This window comes from Chlorocebus sabaeus, chromosome 15, assembly GCF_047675955.1.
Source record: "Chlorocebus sabaeus isolate Y175 chromosome 15, mChlSab1.0.hap1, whole genome shotgun sequence".
Taxonomy (NCBI): Eukaryota; Metazoa; Chordata; class Mammalia; order Primates; family Cercopithecidae; genus Chlorocebus; species Chlorocebus sabaeus.
The window spans coordinates 33,530,090-33,550,730 of NC_132918.1; the positions used below are offsets into that span (position 1 = coordinate 33,530,090).

The 20,641-nt window shown below is 38.7% G+C and overlaps 1 protein-coding gene across 8 annotated transcripts in view; it reads left to right on the forward strand.

The window, feature by feature from the left end:
* Positions 1 to 20,641, forward strand: part of VEPH1 (ventricular zone expressed PH domain containing 1) — a 244,302-nt gene that overhangs the window by 91,585 nt on the left and 132,076 nt on the right. For all 8 annotated transcript variants that reach the window (XM_073023493.1, XM_008008592.3, XM_008008589.3 and 5 more), the window contains one exon: positions 6,603 to 6,812. In XM_073023493.1, the coding sequence (XP_072879594.1) occupies positions 6,603 to 6,812 (210 nt within the window). The remainder of the gene's footprint in view (positions 1 to 6,602; positions 6,813 to 20,641) is intronic.

Sequence of the window (20,641 nt, forward strand, 5' to 3'; positions counted from 1 at the left end):
AGAACGTTAAGAAGATGGAGTGCTGGAATATATAGAGTGTTCTGAAATTTAGAGCAGAACTATGGTTTTTGGAATATATAATATATTTCAGCACGGTGGGAATTAGTAAATAAAAAGAATGGCCGTCATTTTGTAGATTTCTAGAGATTAGTAGATTCTTAATGCTAGCCAAAGTAATTACAAGATAAAACTGGGCATGAAGACTAATTGAAGAGGAAGTGTGTGCCGACACACATGTGTGTGCATAATTGCTCTTTTTTTTTTCTCCTTCAACTTTTAAGTTCTGGGGTACATGGGCAGGATGTGCAGGTCTATTACACAGGTAAATGTGTGCCATGGTGGTTTGCTGCACAGATCAACCCATCACCTGGTTATTAAGTCAAGCATGCATTAGCTATTCTACCTGATTCTCTCCCTCCCCCCAGCCTCCCAACAGGCCCTAGTGTGTGTTTTTCCACCCTTCCCACATCGTATGCTTGTATTCTCATCATTCACCTCCCACTTATAAATGAGAATATGTGGTGTTTGGTTTTCTGTTTCTGCATTAGTTTGCTGAGTATAGTGGTTTCCAGCTCCATCCATGTCCCTGCAAAGGACATGATCTTGTTCCTTTTTATGACTGCATAGTAGTCCATGCTATGTATATATGTGCCACATTTTCTTTATCCAGTCTATCATTGATGGGTACTTGGGTTGACCCCATGTCTTTGGTATTGCAAATGGTGCTGCAATGAACATATGCATGCATGTATCTTTATAATAGAATGATTTATATTCCTTTGGGTATATACGCACTAATGAGATTGCTGGGTCAAATGCTATTTCTGGTTCTGGGTCTTTGAATAATCACCACATTATCTTCCAAAATGGTTGAACTAATTTACATTCCCACCAATAGTGTAAAAACGTTCCATTTTCTCCACAACCTCGCCAGCATTTATTTCTTCTTGACTTTTTAGTAACTGCTATCCTGACTGGCATGGGACAGTATCTCATTGTGGTTTTGATTTGAATTTCTCTAATGATCAGTGATGTTGAGCTTTTTTTCATTTTTGTTGACCACAAGAATGTCCTCTTTTGAGAAATGGCTGTTCACATTCTTTGCCCACTTTTTAATTGGGTCGTTTGTTTTTTTTCTTGCAAATTTGTTTAAGTTTCTTGTAGATTCTGGATATTAGACCTTTATCAGATTGATTGCAAAAATCTTCTCCCTTTCTATAGATTTTCTGTTCACTCTAATGATAGTTTCTTTTGCTGTGCAGAAGCTCTTTAATTAGATCCCATTTGTCAATTTTTGCTTCTGTTGCAATTGCTTTTGATGTTTTCATCATGAATCTTTGCCTGTGCCTATGTCCTGAATAGTATTGCCTCGATTTTCTTCTAGGGTTTTGATCGTTTGGGGTTTTACATTTAAGTCTTTAATCCATCTTGAGTTAATTTTTGTATAAGGCGTAAGGAACGGGTCCTGTTTCAGTTTTCTGCATATGGTTGGTCACTTCTCCCAGCACAGTTTATTGAATAGAAAATCCTTTCCCCCTTGCTTGTTTTTGTCAGGTTTGTTGAAGATCAAATGATTGTAAATGTGCAGTCTTATTTCTGAGATCTCTATTCTGTTCCATTGGTCTGTGTGTCTGTTTTTGTACCAGTACTCTGCTGTTTTGGTTACTGTAGGCTTGCAGTTTAGTATGAAGTTGGGTAGTATAATGCCTCCAGTTTTATTCTTTTTGCTTAGGATTGTCTTGGCTATTTAGGCTCTTCCTTGGTTCCAAATGAATTTTAAAATAGTTTTTCTAATTCTGTGAAGGTCAGTGGTAGTTTAATAAGAATAGCATTGAATCTGTAAATTGCTTTGGGCAGTATGGCCATTTTCACAATATTGATTCTTCCTATCCATGACCATGGAATGTTTTTCCATTTGTTTGTGTCCTCTCTGATTTTCTTGAGCAGTGGTTCGTAGTACTCCCTGAAGAGGTCCTTCACTTCTCTTGTTAGCTGTATTCCAAGGTATTTTATTCTCTTTGTAGCAATTGTGAATGGGAATTTATTCATGATTTGGCTCTTTGCTTGCCTGCTGTTTGTATATAGGAATGCTAGTGATTTTTGCATATTGATTTTGTATCCTGAGACTTTAATTGCTCAAAAAATTTATTCTTTACATAAGATTTGAAATGTTATTGCTGTAAATTAAGTTATGGCACTGTCTTCAGATGGCCATATCCTCAAGGTGTACATGGTCTGGGAGATGTATCCATAAAACTTCAATGACAAAATGCCAAACTCGTAAATAGACTGCTGTGGGAGCATGGAAGAGGAAGTGACTAATTCTACCCAGGAAAAACCAGGGAATTCAGGGCCGAGGCCCTATGCTGGGCTACTTGGTTTAGAGCATTCTGTTTGGGCCCACCTTTACTTGCACCCCCAGTTCCCACCCACTCTTTTGCCCACTAAGCTCAGTTCAGGTAACTGAGACCTTGGAATTCCTTTCCCAGGTATCTCAAACCTGCTTCCAGGACTTGTGAATACTTGGTCCTTGGGTCTGTTCTCCTGAGAACAAGCCATGCCAACAGTTGACCCCATATTCTTGAGAGGTGGCCTAGAAGAGCTTGCATGTGTGGACTGGGGTGTTCACATGCAGGGCAAAGCCGGGGTGGAAATAGAAGAGAAGGTATGGGACAAGGAATGGGGACTGGGAGACATCTCTCCTTATTTTCTCTCCAGAGGTCAAACGTTCTAAATTCAAATCAAGTATCAGAGATTGTTAGAAAGGCACATTTGTCAGGGAGGAGGATAGAACATTTTATATAGCGGCTGAGTATTTGTGGTGTGAAGGACTCTGCTTGTACCCTAGTGTCCGGTCCTGCATGTGTTAGGGTGGGTAGAGAGAAGATTTCCCAGAAGTAGAGATTTGAGATCGAATTTGAAAGTACAAGATTTCTCTCTGTGTTCAAGCCACTGTGGGTGATCAGTGCCATGTAACTGGGTCATAGGGGAAGAGTCTGCAGATAGGCCCATCAAAAAAGACACCGGAGTCTGGAATACCATGGCTCTGGAATTTTGGCCATGGGCCATGAGAAAATTTTGAAAGTCTCTAAGAGAAACCTGAGGTGATCAGATCGGAGTTTGAGGGCTATGAGTCTGGTGGCAGTGAGGAGCCTGAACAGAAGGGAGAGAGATTTGAGGCAACAAGGCCAGTTTGGTAGCTTTTTCAGCTGTCCATGGTTTACAGCCTGAACAAAGTCCATGTCAGCTTGCTCTCTGCAGCCAGCATCTTATTCTTAGTGGCTACTTGGCTCTCAGTGAAGCCCACTATTCCCTGCATCAGGCAGACAGCTCTCAATGAGGAAGCACTGAAGACACCAGCCTAAGGAAATGCCCTATGTTTGGAAAATAAAATTCCTTCTAATCCAAGAATAATCTATCTAAAACCCAAGGCAGACTTGTCTGTCATGTGTGGATAAACTTCAAGAAATATCTATCTTTTCTATCATTATCATAACAAACTTTAGGCTAGTCGGAATTCAGAGTAAAAAATGTCAACTTTTGTTGAATTTGTAAAATTGTTATTATTTAATTTACATTGTTTAGGGCTTCTCTTCCCTTGCTCTTTCTGTGGATTCAACTATGCCCAGGTGTATGTATTTGCCTTGAGCATCTTTCTTTCTCTTTCTGTCTTCTTTCTTTCCTTTTCTTTCTTTCTTTCCTTCTTTCTTTTTCTTTCTTTCTTTCTTTTTCTTTCTTTCTTCCTTTCTCTTTCTCCTTCCATCCCTCCTTCCATCCTTCCTTTCCTTTCTTCCTTCCTTCCTCTCTTCCTTCCTCCCTCCCTCTTTCTTTCTTTCTTTCTTTCTTTCTTTCTTTCTTTCTTTCTTTCTTTCTTTCTTTCTTTCTTTCCTTCCTTTCTCTCTTTCTCTTCCTTCCTTCCTTCACTTCTTCTTTTTCTTCCCTTCTTAATTGTTCTTTATGGGACAACAGCTAAAACCCATGCTGTGTAGCTTGGGATGTATTGCTGAAGTTTAAATTTTAGAGTAAAAGTGGCATGAGACAAGTACATGTCACAAAGACCTTGGTGTTCAGGAAACAGGACCTGAAGAGTAAGGACTGGGAAATGAAACTTTATAGAATGGGGCAGGAAATGTGCAAGCATTTTTCATTGCTAAAAACATGAGGTTAAGTATGTTGCCCTGACCTGGAGCAGCTGGCTGACACTTCTGCCATATGTGCCAGGGACCTCACATGGCTTCTCCTGAAGAAGATACAATTGCTTCCTATTGCACAGGCAGCATTTCTAGAACTGTGCATTCGTATATGCTATTTACCAGAATCTAGCCCTATTCTTTCCTCCAAAAGTACTGGATATGAATCTGAAGTTTAAATCTCTATATAGGATAATTTTAATTATCTAGAAACTTTCTTCTTTTATGTTCTTCTTAGTTGTTTTGTAGTAATACATGACAGTATATGTTTAAACATTGTGTACAACTCTTTACTATGGGGTGGGGGAGATGTTTTATTCAGATGTCACTCTATACAAATTAGATTTATCTTCCTTTGATTTGTTGCTCAAAAACTTATTAACTCACCTTCTGGATAAACTCTGTGTAAGGCATTAGGTATCCAATGGTGTACAAGATAGGGATGATGCTTAACCTTGTGGAACTTTCAATCCAGCCTGAAAGGCATCTAGAGCAGCAATAAGAAGGAATCATGTGAAGGACCTGCTCAGGGCCATTTAGGGTACAGTGGGAACTTCCACAAGGGCACTATAGCCTGAGAAGGAAGACGAGAGGAGCTGAGGGAGGTTTCTTAAGGAAATAATAGTTCATCTGAGGCCTCAAGAATGATCAGGAGCTACTCAAGCAAAATGGGGGCAACATGAATTCCAGGCGGAACAGATCACATGAGTAAAATCCGAGATGCAAAAGAAAATTTCTCAAGTTAAGAATGTTTTTAAAAAATTCATCATAGTTGATGTGCGATAGGTAGTGGAATCTGGACTGGGGGAAGGTGGACCAAGTGGACAAGGGACTGAATGTGGGAAGATGGATAGGAGTCAGGTATGAAAAAAAGGGCAAGTGACCGTAGGGTTTTAAGGCAGGAAAAAACACCACTGTTGCTAAATCTGAGAAGAGATTGGATGGGCAAGACTGAGGGCAGGGAGACCTGTTAGGAGGCTGTTGGAATAACCCATGTGTGGGATGCCTGGGTCAGGGATCTCAGCTCCATGTCCCCCTGAGAGAGACCTTCCCTGACCCTTTGCCTCAATTAGGGCCCTGGGACAGTCTCTCACAGAGCCCTACGTTTTCCCTACATGGGATTTATTAAAATTATAATTGTTCATTTCTGATGTGATTATTTCTTTTACTGAATATCTCCTTTACTAAACAGTGAATCTTGTCAGACTTATTGCTATCTCCATCACCTACAGCTTGCAAATAGGAAGGACTCAGTCAGTATTTGTGAATGAGTGAATGAATGGATGAATATAAAAAGAAGGGAGTGGACTAATCTGTGGGATTCTTGGGTATTGGAATCAACAGGACCTGGTGATTGCTTGGAAAATAGCTGCTGGTAAGGGAGAAACAGTTTCTAGTTTGAGTAGCCAGGTGGATAATGGTGTAATTTATAAGAAAAGGAGGCACTTAGAACCAGAAGAGGTGGTGGGAGAAGCAGGTTTTTGGCAGGGGGTGGATTATGAGTTCAACTTTGGGCAGATGGTGCTGTGTATCAGATTTGGTTTTAATACTGGAAGCTACATTTAAAGTCTACCCTACTCAAAAAATGACAAATTAATAAAGTAAATCAAACACAAACAAAAGAAACAAATAAAGCAGAAATATGGATGGGCAAATCTGTTTCACTTTCGTTGTTCACCTTCCCACAAGTTTCCCTTTCTAATTCTTCTATTTTAGCAAACAAAACAATTCATTACATTATCAGTATGTGACATATTAACATAGTGTCTTTATTCCACCAAAGAGTTCCATTTTCTTGGATGAATTTAACCTTTACATTCATATAAGCATTAAGAATCAAGAAAAAAAATTAAGATATGAGACTATGGTATAAATCATTTTGCTTTAATAATTTTATCTTATTATTACATTTTTGTGATCAAAATGGAAAATTGAAGAAAATGTGGGAGATCTTTTCTGCTTTCATATTTTTATTTATTAAACATTTCTAAACTGAATTTCTCCATTTTGAAGGCTTTGATTAAAGTCAACAAGGATCTCCTACCTACTTAAATTGTCCTTTAAATTGCAGCTTTCATGGTGGTTGGAGGAAATGTACCATTCCCAATGAGGAAATAACACATCGAAACTTGACTTATGAATAGCAACACTGAGGCATTATTTTAAACTTCACTCTTCAACAGTAAGGCACAAATTAAAAGAAAAAGGAACTAAAGGCTCTGAAGATTTTATTGTAAATTTTAAATTCTAAACTTGGGAGATTTGCCTGAGTACCAATGAGGTTAATAATCCCAGAATGTGTTGAGTTCAAGTTTAATACAAAAAAATTTTGCTTTCAAAATTAATTGCAATTTAATTAACTTTTCTTTTTCTTCCTTCTTTCTTCCCTCCTCCTCCCCTCTCTCTTTATAGGTAGTTCAGAAGTGTATTCCTTTCCTAATTGGGCATTTGAAGGATTCAACCCATAATGACATCATCCTAAACATCCTAATAGAGATAGCAGGCTATGAGCCAGTGACTTTGAATGGTTTTCTTCCAATGCTGAAAGAGATTGGTGAGAGATTCCCCTACCTCATTGGACAGATGGCAAGGATTTATGGAGCTGTTGGGCATGTGGATGAAGTAAGTTTGGCTTTTTTCTCTCCATTCCCCTGAATTGCACTGGCGCTTAATCCAACCTATTTAATCTATTGGAGCTCTATGACATACAAATATTTCCTGGGATTTCTGGGAGTTCCAATTTATCTTTCAATCCTTTTACATGGGCAATGGCCTGTGAGTCAAGTAGCAGGGTTATGTGGAAGGTTTAGGAAGTGAGTATTTTATTACTGCTCTGTCACCTGAAGAAGGAGGGTTAAAATGGAGAGAGCACCAAAAGATTCAAGACCACTTTGCAGTAACAACAACCAATAAAAGAGCTGTATCTCATTTCAGGTTGCAATTTTTCTTAACCCAGGAGACCATCAGTAAGCACAGAATTAGATTTCATAGACTACCCTTTAATGAGAGCCTGTAGCTATCATGTCAATAAGTGCCTGGGTTCAGAATGTTTTCAGTCCTCTGACTGATGTTATTTGGGAGAGTGAAATAAACGTTTGTGGATGTTTAAAAGTACTAGGCTAAATATTTGCATAATGGCATCTTTCAGTAGGGACAACAGGATGCCATCAGAGTTTATGGGGATTAAGCAATTAAAGTTTTCAGAAATTCAAGTTTCAAAGACATGCATGTCTCTCTGATGATTTTATGTTGGGATTTAGGATTTTTATATTTTAAAATAAAAACAAATCTATAATTGACTGACAGCTTTTCCTTGAACCTATTTATATATAATATAATTAGCTATTCAATAAATACAAAATTGTCCAACTTTTAAAAGGAATTTCATAGTTCATTAAGTTCAATCCCTTGATCTGCATAGGACAAAATTTAAAACCAGAAATGTTATGTGACTTACCCAAACTCAGACTGAGTTAGTAACCCAGTTAGAATTAGATCTTTGGTATCTTCAGCATCATTTTGGAATTTTGTCTTAAAACGCATCTTTGGTGCTGTTTGATTCTATTTCTTCTCAGAGTTATAGTGAACCCCTTGAGTCCTGCTTGGCTTCCTCCTGGTCGAGGCTCTTTCTCCTCTAGCTTTCCAGAGGAGGGCAGGAGAACTGAGTTCCCAAGCCTGCACCTGTCAACATGAGGATGGATCTTGAAAGGGGATTTCACTGGTGTAGATGTACTCTTAGTATAATCCCTTTCTGTGCACTGCTGTTGGGAATGACTCGCCACACTCTGCCTTCTGTTAATGCTTTCCCCTGCCTGTCACCTTTTCTGCCAAGAGAACCCACTGGTATGCCCGAGTGTTATTAGGCCAGCTTCGCCTGACAGCTGTTTAACTGAATCTGCTGACCTTGCAGATCTTTGCAAGGACCAAAAAGTTCAACCTCTGAGGTGTGAGGCCCTGGAATCTTTAAAAAGTAAAGTCTTTCTGCATTTTCATGGTAATTCTTTTTGTCGGAAATGATTCATGAATGTATAGTAATGCACATTGGTGTTGACTAAACTCCCATGGAAAATGTGATCTGTAAAAAACAAAAAACAGTAGCCACATGCAGTCTAACCACATGCAAATTATGTCAATGTCAGTTTGTCTGAACTAAGGCTGTATCCATCTATTCTTGCACTGCTATAAAGAAATAGCTGGGACTGGGTAATTTATAAAGAAAAGAGGCTTAATTGGCTTGCACTTCCAAAGGCTGCAACAGGAAGCATGATGCTGGCATCTGCTCAGCTTTTGGGGAGGCCTCAGGAAAACCTACAATCGTGGTGGAAGGCAGAGGGGAGGAAGGCACCTCATGGCCACAGCAGGAGGAAGAGAGGGTGGGAAGGTGCTGCGCCAGATCTCATGAGCACTCACTCACTCTCATGAGAGCAGCGGCGAGGGGAAAATCCACCCCTGTGATCCAGTCACCTCCCACCAGGCCTCACCTCCAACATTGAGGATTACAATTCGACATGAGATTTGGGTGCAACACAGATCCAAACCATATCAAAGGCTAACCTGAAAGAGAACAGTTCATTTGGTGACATTTGTGTGACTCTCAGTGGGTACTAGGAGAAGGAGAGGTGGGTCTAAATAACTTGAGGAATAAATTATTTCAGAATTCAAATTTGTTTGCTTTTTTCCCCAAAACAAACAAATCTTTCTGGTGGTTCTGTTTCACCCCCTACCTCAGACCCACAGCAGAGAACAGTTGTAGATCAGATAGTTACCAAGTGTATCTGGATATCAGGGTTATGTGAGGAGCTTTAAAATAATATCAGTCTTGGACCCCATAGAATGCCTACTAAGTCATAATCTCCTGAAAAGAGAACCAGAAGTCTGGATTTATGGGAACCTCTGTCAGGGCAATTCTGATGCAGCTATTTGTGGATCAGTATTTGGGAACTCCAGACAGAGAATATTTAAAGTGCTTTCTCTGTTGGATTTAGAATCAGGCCTTGCCCATCAACCATCATCCTGCCCTCCTCTAGCAAGCCATTGCTAATCAATTTAATAATTTTCTAGACTATTGATATAGCAGCTTAGAGTAGGCTTGGCTAAGAGTAACACAAAAATCCAAAACCACAGTAACTTAAACAAAGATAGATATCTGATTGTCTTACACTTAAAGAAATCTAGAAGGCAATCTCTCTAGAGTGCCATGTTTCAGAGACTCAGGCTCCTTCTACCTTATTGCTCTACCATTCCTGAGTGCACCAGAAAGCAATAGCTTCTGTGTCATGGTCCAAGATGACACTGTCTCCACTCATCACATCAGTCTTTCAGCCAGCAGGAAGGGGGAAGGGGAGAAGGAATCTTCCAAGCTGTCAAACACAACCTTTTGTTTACAATCCATTAGCTAAATAGAATAAAGCTGAATATGACCATATGTAGCTGCAAGGGAGACTGGAGCGTGTTGCCTGGTTTTGGGTGGCCCCATGCCCAGTTAAACAGGGGGAAAAGGCAGAAAGAATGATGAAGAACAAAAAACTGTTGCTATTGCAGGTGATCAGTTCATTTCACATCCGTAAAAATTAATGGCTTTACACTGGATTGCCTCCTTTATGGTCTGATATTATTTGATCCCATTATTCCGTTTTATTTAGTCTAATAAAATTACCTATAAATGTCAGGCAGGCTCCTTTGCTCAGAAATAATGCTCTTTCTTGATTATGTGTAATGCCTGAAATATTACTGTAAGAAAGTTCTTTTAGCTGTAAGGAATGCTAAAGTTCAGATGTCCCAAGAATAAGTGTAGTAATCTAAGCAGCTAGTAACAGTGTAATTTGAGTAAATTTGTCTAATTTTCTAAATAAAACCTTGTGGAGCAATATTTCTAAAAACCAAAAACAATAGGCAAGATATGCATGTACGTATATCTCTACCCAGCCTCTTTCCAAAATGAAACAAGAAGTTCCTGAGGTACACTGAGAGGTGGGCATGAAGGCAGATGCCCAGTATGGAGTCTTGGGTACCAAAGTGAAAGGAAATATCAATAAAGAAAGAGAGGCAAAAACTGCCCTGGAAAAGCCCCATCACTTTCTATGTGGAAAGCTTGGTCTATGGGGAGACAATGAAACATGAGACCATATGAAGCATGGGGATTTTTGGGATGCTTATAAGACAGCCACAAGACCCTTGTGACCTCTAGCCCTAGGGTCGTGTCCCTTATCCTATTCTGTTCTCATCTAAAAATTGATTCCGTTTGAAATTTTTCTCTTTGACACCAAAGTAGTGCTTTCAGTTGGGTTTTGGGGGTTCAAACTGTCAGATAATTTTATTTCCAGGATTTAAAAGATTTTGGCAATATGGAAAAGCCAATCCAACTTTGAGATCCTTCTCCAACTTTTATAATATACAATCTATGACAGATCAGAGCATACTGACTGATCAGAGCATCTAATATACAATCTATGACTGATCAGAGCATACCTCCTTTGTTTCCTGGTTTCCAGCAAACTCCATGGTTTGATCTTTAGGAAGAGCAGAGTCTCCTGAGCGTTTGCAATCCTCAGTCCAGAATTTGGCCATGGGGGTAGAGACAGCCTGGAATTATACAAGTTATTAATTGGCTTCACCTTCTGTGCTTGCATGAAGCCAGGTGTAAGAACTGCAGGGCTGGCTACTGGGAACTGACCGGGTGTGCCTGTCTTTCAAATGAGCGCCCATCTGGGTGAGCAGACTGTTTTCAACAGCTTGATAGCAGCATCACAATTTTTCCATCTGTATTACATTCGGCAGAGAAGAGTTGTATATATAAAACAAAAACCAAAATCCTGCAGATTCTTATTTTCTCTGTCTCCCAGATTAACTCAGGGATCTTTTTTTGCCCAAACTTAAATAAAGCCATGTTTAATAGTCATATAGTGCTTATGTCACTGTGGAGGCCATGAATGACTCACAGAACACTTCCAGGGCAGAGAAATTTGCCTCTGGGAGAACTGATCAATTGTTGCCCTTGAGGTACACCTTTCAGTAAAGATCTATCCAGTTCTTTAGAATGCCAGGATTTACTCCATTTCTCTGATATGCTCAGTTGAAGTAAATTCATAAATAATAAATAGTATTTGATTAAATATGTCCAAAACACAGCAAAAATACATGGGTCCTTTTGTCTTTCTCAAATGAGAAGGTTGCAGTAGAAACCTTTCAGACAACAGCAGAAATGACTTCTTAGTAGCACCTAATGGTTCATTCCCCAAACATACATCCAGCAATTTATATAAAACACTTAACACAGTGCCTGGCATATTAATAAAAGCTTGATGGATTTCAACCAACAGCAATAAAGTAACAGCAGCAATATAATAAACAAAACCTGCCTAGCTGGAGAGGCCAACGAGAGAGGGAAAAATACAAGTGTGATCGTACTTCCTCACACAAAGTCTTCTGTGGTCTCTTCCACTGCCTGTGGGATATTATGCGAACTCCTTGGCATGGCCCCAGCTTCCTTCTATAGCTTCACCTCTTACCTGTGCAGTCCACTTCATTCCCCTACATTCTGACTATTCAGGATTTTACACCCTTCCCTGAACACCCTTTACTCTGACATACATTGAGATCTTCACAGCTTATTCTGTCTGGATAGTTTTTACCCCCTTCTCCTACTTATCTTACATGACCCAGCTCAAGTGTTGCCTCCTCTGTGAGTTCTTCCTACTCCCCTTAGACAAAGTTAGTCACTCCCAGTCTATACTTCCATAGTAATTTGGTTGTACCTCAAATGTGTCATGGTTGTATCTCAATTATGTCATACTGCAATTTGCAGGTTCATGTCTTTTTCTCCTCCCTATGTCTCTCAGCTTCCAGAGGAAATAAATATTATCAAATCCATCTGAATTCACCTGTGGCCATAGACTGAATGAGTACTTGAGAGTACTAGTAATTAATAATTTGAGGATTTATTTCTCACTTGAACTTTGATTCCATCAGGTATCTGTCTACTTATTCTAGATGACATAATTATAACTTAAGAGAGAGGAGGAGGAAATATTAGTGTGGAGAGGGCTGTTTATTTCTGAGCTTATACAATCTATTTCTGATATCTAGCAGGTAAAAGATGAGAATAAAGTTGACAGGGGAATATGGAGTCATTATACAACAAATATGTGATGAGCCAAGGCCATCCATAATGACTGCTAGGAGGTGACATAAGTGAAAGATGATTCTGAGTGGATTATAAAGAGATTTTCATATATGAGGCCTCAGCAGGCTGCAAATTGGTTGAAGTACAGCTCCAAGAAGGAGCACTCACCACTGTAGACTGAGCAGTGATCACCACCAAGGAACTGTCTGTGCAAGAATCCATTACATGAATTAATTTGCTTATGAGGAGGGCAAAATAACGTGGTGACTAATAGGGTGGGCTCAGAGTCAGCCTGCCTTGATTTCAGTCCTGACTCAGTCACTCAACAGTTATGGGCAACTTACATCACCTCTCTTGACTCAGTTTCCTCATCTGTAAAATGGGAATATTATTCACCTCTTAGGTTTGTTGTGAGGATTTAATGAGTTAACCCATGTGGAACAATATTTAACAAATAGTAAACATTTGATAAATGTCAGCACTCTATTACTTTGCTCACCATTGTCCAAGGCTTTCTCATTGCATTTATTTGTATACAGGCTAAAACTTGACCCTAACAGACTGAAATTAGGTAGATGAAAACTAGGGAAATGGCTTACCTTGCCTCTGCTTCTCCAAGGAAAGCAGCTGAATGGGTAGGCATATGTGGGACCAGTCAAAATCAGAAGACAGAATTGGAATGAGGCACCGTAGACAACTACATATATCATTAAAGGGGGAAGGCATAGCTGGCTACACAATTTTTTCTTTTTTAGGAAATGACTGGTGTATGTAGATTTTTATTCCTCGGGGTGGAATGTATATCTGTTTTACATTTGTATCACAGACCACCATTCGTGGGAGAAATAAGGATAACAAAAATAATAAAGCCTCATTTTGTAAAACTTCATAATTTAAAATAGGCCTTGTTTTCTCGGGCCACTGGAAGTACATTGCTTTCCATAAAGGGTAGGTGGTCCCCACCTCCCCAGCTATATAAACAGCTCAAATAAGTTTGCAGCAATTTTTAAAAAACTCTTCAACTAAATACGAAGTGGTTTAAGTTAAACCCAAACTAGGTTGATGTTTCTTGTCCATGGAGGACTGAAATAGAATGTTTGTTTCCACTTTAGAGGGTTTTACTTTTTCATTATTTTCTTCCCTAATTAGACTCTCTTAGCCATGCAAGTGGTCTCAGCTCACTTGTTGGGTATTATCGTTATTATAGCCCTCTTTCCTAACATGGGTCAACTTGGAAAAGAGAACACTTTAGGAATGGCATTGATTTTTTTTTTTTTTTTTTGAGAGGCCAACTTAAATTCATGTATCTTTCCATATATTTAAGACTCAAATAAGTGAACTGATACAAATTTTAGTTTAATAGTCATCTTTACTTTAGGGTCTGGTCTCATTAGAAAGCACGTACCAGTATGTAGCATGCACTCCATCACCATGCCCCTCCTCTGTGCCAGATCTACAAGGCAGTAGACCTAGTGGTGGAAACAGACGCGAGATGCTTTACATTTTTTTTTTTTTACAAATGACCTCATAGCACGTGGATGCTATGGCCACTGGTTTTTCCTTCACTACAGACCAATAGCCCACATCTGTGAAGAATCAAATGGCATGCCCCCGAGTGCAGCCGCTGCCATTGTGTGTGTTAAATCCTGTGCCCTCTGCCTTGTTTTTCTAACTAGCTGGAATATGCTGGCCAAGCACCAGGGCGTGTTCATTACATCCTCTCTGGGCCCAGAGTCATGGACACTTTTCAAGTAAAGAAGTGACACACATCTTGCCCAGGTTGCATTTCTGTGACATCCGGCAGGCCTACAAAAACACTTTCAGGAGGAAAAGGAAAAGAATGACAAAGGCAGCTGAGAACCACATTACTGTCCTCATCCTGGCTGTTGAATAACATCCTGAGAAATGGGAGCTGGATGGATGATTTACACCTTTAAATTATAATTCAAGACGGAAAAAAATCTGGGGACCATTCTACAAAAGGAAGGACCTGTGACTTAAAAGCATAATTTCCCCAGGGATGATAAACTTAGTTAAAATTTTGGTAGGTTCAATGACTTTGGGGATATATTTTCTTAAGCCTTGGTTGGTACCAGTGGCTGCTACCTAATATTATAAAATTGTCATGAATTGGGGAAGGATTTTTTCCAAGGTGAAGACAGTTTTTATTTTTGTTTGTATTGTTAAAAATGATACATGTTAATTGTAAATAATATTAATAATAAACCTCTTACAAAGTATAAGGAAAACAAAGGCAAATTTTGAGTACATATAAAATATACTTTCAAATAAGAGTATTGATATTACATATCCTCTCTCTCTCAGTGATCTAGGGTGGAGCTGCTGATTCTTTCTAACTGTAAGACCGAGTACTGGTGATGGGGACACAGAGGAGAGAAAGACATGGTCCCTGACCTAGAGGTCTCACAATTGGGGATGAGGAAATGTAAAGACAGACAATTGGAATTTAATTTGGTACTTGCTGTTATTGAATTTTGAACTGGACCAGGAAGGAAGGAACTAACCCCATGAGGGGGAGTTTTAGGAGAGCATTATAAGTTTGGCTTGTAAGACGATAGGGTTATGTCAGGGGAAGAGGAGGAAGGTATCCATGGGGAAGTCATCACATTCAATGGCAATCAGCCTGGAAAAGGCCTTGAGTCTTCTAGAAACCATGAATGATTTCAAGTGCTTGGAGCCTAGGATGAATAATGGAGGGGAGGGAGAGAGATGCGGCTGGACAGCGGGCTGGGGTCAGATTATGAAAACTCCTTATTGATTAGCAGATAGTTCCTGTTTTCTACCTTCTCTCGGCTGATTCTAAGAACAGTACTTTATTTCCCTTCATAGTGAAGATAAGTAAATGTAATCCTATGTACCTTAGTGTTCCCAAGAAACTAAAGAGCTGGTGAAAGGACAAACAGTTCCCAAAATACTTGCAAATGCAGAGTAGTAAATAATGTTACAAAAGTTACATGTTGCAAAAATTTTCAACAGTGTCGTGTAATTATCAACTGTAATTTGGGCCAACTGACCAAATCCACAGAAGACCTGCAGTTCCCTGTGAGCTGGGTCAGTTTGGCAAGTCCCATGACATGGCTGCACATAGAAGGGGTGTCTGCGAGACCAGGATCAAACCCTAGAAATGGGCAGCCTGGTCCCCACAGACTTGATCTTCCTCTTTCCAGAGAAGGACGATCTGACTTTCCTACACTGGTGTCTGTGAAGGACATAGGTGCCTGCCTCAAGAAAGGCAGGAAGCCACCACTTAGTAAGTGCCCTTTCTAGGCATGAGCCTAACAAGTGAACAAATCTCAGATTCACCAGAAAGGACAACTGGGCACTGGCATCAGGTGAGTTGAAGAGGACGAAGCAGTTGCTAATTCCAGCTCAAATCCTGATGCTCTTTTAAGATGATAGCAGGTCCTTGCCCTTCCTGTAGCCCTCAGACTGAAATCACTTGACTTCTATTTCCAACAGCCAATATTTGCATTTCTTTGCCTATGGCTTCCCCAACTTCACAAACCATTCTGCTAACACACATGGCATATGCATATGTGAGGAATGAATGCTGGCCCATGGCTCCTACAACCAGTGATGGGCGTTGGTGTTTTGTAAACTTCCAAAACTCCTTTACCCCTCAAATGAAATAAACTCTCCCTAGAATTTCCCTGGCTACTTTTTGAACTGTTTCCCTTCTCTTTCTCACTCTTCTATTCCAATATTGGTTTCCTGAAGTTTTCAAATAAATGATTTGCACTTAAATCATCTCAGGGTCTGTCTGTTTCTAGGAACCCCAATCCAAGACAAAGACATTTCTAGAACTTTCCCAAGCCATTGCAATCTGCCCTGCTCTGAACATTTGAGAGCATACATCTACAACACAGAGTTTAGCATCTGATTGTTTTCTGGTTGCATTTGCTTTTCATATATTTAGTGCATGAATACACACACTCCCAACCCGCTATAAGCATTCTGAAGGAAGGAACCATACCTTACACCTCCTTGTGTCCCTGGCACAACAGCCCCACTCCCCCTCCGCCAAGTAATTAGCTCATAGCAGGTGGCTCACAGGTACTTTCCAACTAACTGTTCCATAGAGACTGGGACTTGACTGACCATCAGTGTCTTGTACTAGTAGATGGCATCTGATGACATGGCAGGTTGTGTTTGAGAAGGCCAGGAAAACTATCGACATTGGGTTCCAGTCAACAGTTATGGATACTGTTTTTCAGGATCTGTCAGTCTCCATCCCATATGGTCCCCAAAGTGTCCAGACCAGCAGCATTGAGTATCACTCAGAAACTTAAATCAGAATCCATAATTTAACAAGATGCCCAGGTGGTGTATATGCACATGAAAGTGTAAGTAGTACTGCTCCTGAGGATCCAGGCCCTACAGGATTTATCTGCTATAGAACCTGAGGGAGTCTAGACATGCCCACATATATACATACATGCTTGATGTGTATATGTTTCCAGACACACACACTGCTATACCCAATTTTCTTTGCAAGACCCACTTGTTTTTATGTAAATAATCAGTAACCTTTAACAGTCATAATCTTTGACAATGTCAGTATATACATGAAGTCAGGAAATATCATGGATTACCTATAATACAATTTATGAATATTTATCACACACCTGCTGTATGCAAGACACTGTATGCAAGTGCAAAGTTAAATAAAATTCAATCCCTCTGCTATAAAAAGGGGCTTTTTTATTCACTTAGAAATGATCCTTTACTCACTCGAGCCCAGGAGTTCAAGGTAGTGAGCTATGATTGTGCCACTACACTCCAGTGGCACAATAAAATAGAAGAAAAAAATGATACTTTACTAGGCAAAAATTGCGATGCTTTGACACTTTTGTGTAATATTCTTAGAATTCCTCACTCCATCCCCCCTCCTGTATAAAGGGAGAGGGTGTTCCTAAATAACGGTTCACATGGAATATCACAGGAGGATATGTACAAGTCTTTTCTATTGCTTAAGTTCTTGTTTTTATTTTTAATGTTATTCAATGTTTTTGTAGCTCAAGCAGGATCTGAAAGTATTCCAAGGGCTCCCTGCAGGATTTGACACAAAGGTATTATCACTATGATGTAAAATTGCGTAACAATTATACTCTCAAAATATATGAAGAGAGTACTTGAAAGTAGATGAATTTTGTTGCAAAGCCATGACTAACTATACTGTCTTGGAATTATATTTACATTTCAGCCTTCTTCATTATTTATCAAAAAAGTTAAGCCTGAATTTATTTTGTAGTGAGTAGGGCTTAGGAACTTGGTACTGGTTTACATGAACTGAGCTGAAGTTCTCTAAGAAAATATGTATCTAACAGTTGGCTTAGCAGCAATACACTATCACGCTAAAATGTTCACAGGTATAGATCATAATATTAACCAGAATGGTTGCTGTTATCTATGTGTATTCATGTAGAAAACATGTAAGAAATTACACTGAGAGGATATTTTGACATCAGTTTATTTCTTGCTAAGTAATAAAGTAAATGAAGAAATATTTGTTGCTTTTTAAGATTAATAAATATGAGATAAATAGAAAATAAATGTTTCCAGAACTGTTGATGAGTAAATGAAAGTGGTCTGGGTAATATTTCCCAAACTTCAGTGCAGTATAGATCCTATAGGGGTCTAAACATCTAACAATTCACTCAGAAAATTAGAAAATAAACCTTTCTAACCATCTTGCTTCATTGAAATCTTTATTTACTATATGTGGTTGATTTTTTAAATCTCTGGATTAGACTAAACTCCTACTCCTGTCTACGTTTTCTCCAGCTCTTCCTTCTATTGCCTTCTGCTTTAAGAGGGCAAACTTCCTTCAGCTGTAGGCAGCATTCTCTCACAATGAGGGTTCCTATCTCCTTCAAATCTTCCTTTCTTCATCCAGAAGAGTTTCCAGAGCCCACCTTCTCCATGACAGCAACACATTTCTAAAGCACTGTTTGTCCACCAACTCCTTCTTGACTAGTAAATACAAAATAAAGGGGGGTAAGAGAGTGATAGAGGGGCAACAGCAAAAGTTACAAATGTTCCCTGAAGGAAACAATTCTACCTTTCCTCATCTTATGAAGTGAGAATAACCTCAAAGACAAGTTGCATGGATTTTAGCATCCCATACGATATACATAATAGGCACTAAAGATACAGTGAGGTGACTCTTCTGTTCATCTATTGAAAAGTGGCAAGATTAAACCATGCTTAAGATCTCAACACAACACTATTTAAAGTCCTAAACTGTTTTATTCTATTTCCACCATTTACCTAAAGGGGAGCTCACAAATGAGTGGAAACGAATTTGGAAACTGATGGTTTTTCTCCAGGCAAGCATATTTCAGACTTTTTCTTTTGCAGACATCTTAACCAGGGGTATCTTCACAACCCCATTCTATTAACTGAAATTTGCTTCCATTCATTTATTCACTCGTTCATTCTCTGCTTACTTCTAGAAAGCAATTAAGGCAGTTCACAAGGAAATCACAGTTGCTGCGAAACCAAAAGAAAAAAAAGAAAATTAACTCAAGGAAAAATCCTTGAACTACAAAAGGGAGTGTTGGAAGGATTGGTGGGTAAGGTACCAGAGAAATTATTACTATATCAAAGTTTCCTTAGCTAAGGAAATCACCAACCCAAGGCAAGGTTTACACTTTCGCAAAATGCATTTTTCCATTTCATTCTTCCCTATAAGTAATGAAATAGTGCCCAAATCTCTCTGTCTAACCTGTATTTTGGGTGTTACATCTCAACTACCATGAATAAAACATCCTGGCTATTTGTTTTGAAACTAAGGAGGTGCAAAGAAAAATAGGCACCTTGCATCTAATTATCTAATGAGTAAATTATGTCATGTAATGAGTAAATTATGGGAAGTTCAATTGTAACTGATGTATAGTTCAACTGAGTTAAATCTTACCATATTGTTCCTTTTTCTAATGAGCTAAAAGCATATACTTTTTTCCTGTCAAAAAGTTCAAATACAATCAGCCTCTCCTTTTATTTCTCTTTTCTTTCTTTTTGGACCCATAATAGGCATCATTCTTCAAAATGATTTCCATGATTGGGCCAGAAGGCCTGTGGTTACTTTTCTCTTTCACTCAGAGATTGCACCTCATTTACTAAACAGATATTGTGTAATTAAAGATGGGCTACTTCTTTGAGTTCTCTAGAAATGTTTCAAATCTAAAGTCCCCAGTGGTCTTTCAAAAAGTTTGTTTAATTGAAGCAAAAGAAATAGTGGAGCCATTGTTCAGGATAATCAATGAGAGGTCATTTACATGAGGGGACTATGGCATGGTGGGAGAGGAAAATGTGGCTCAGTATAATTCATTCTGGGTCCCTTGAGCCCACACAAAAGATTTACCTTTAAGAGGCTAAGTTCCCAAGCCCCTAGTTTTTAGAGAGTAAATCCAAACTATAGAACCTCTAAATCTTTTATCAATTCATAAAATAATACTATGTTTGAAGTTAAAATTAGACAGACTTCCATAAGCTTTAGGATTCTGTAATTATTTGGGGGTCAATGCAACAACAACAACAAAATGCTGAAAAATAAACTCTTAGCACAAATAGAGGGGGATTTGGGTTTTTAAACACAGACACGGCCACATTGAATGCTATTTGGGGAAAAATAATTTGAAATTGAAAAAAACGTATTTGACAACAGACCATGTCAAGTTTTCTGCCCTTTAAAAAATTCAAACTAAAGACATAATTTATTGTCTCAAATAACATAGCATAAAGTTAAGCCACCTCTCATATCCTCTGATTTCTATTTTAAATCCTAAGTCAATTTCATTCAAACATCTTTTTGAGAAAGATATACTATGTTCCACACTCAACTTTAGCCATCATTGTTTTATAATTAATAAATTATACCTTGCTTTTTTTCTCAAGGATGGGTTTACTTTAGCATTCTGTGCCAAATGCATAGACCTAAACTAAATCCAACTTATCCTTAATTTTTAACATGATACAAAATGTAACATTCATATAAAACAAAGAATACATCTGTTTTCATCAGCTGTTTCTTAACTTTTATTACTGGGATTTATTTTTTAAAATTGTTTTGCCCAGACAGCTTTGTTTTCCTAAGCGTGATTTATTACTCTCCCATGAGCACACAAAAAATACGTGTTCCTGTATCAAAAATAATGAAGAATGGAAACTTATTCATTTTACAATTGACTAAATGATCATTTAAAATACGTAAATACGTTTAAATTCTAATAGGGTTTCTTTCAATCAATAGGTACAAAAATATATTCAATTACCCCAAGTTGATATACAGAAAAATTGAGACACA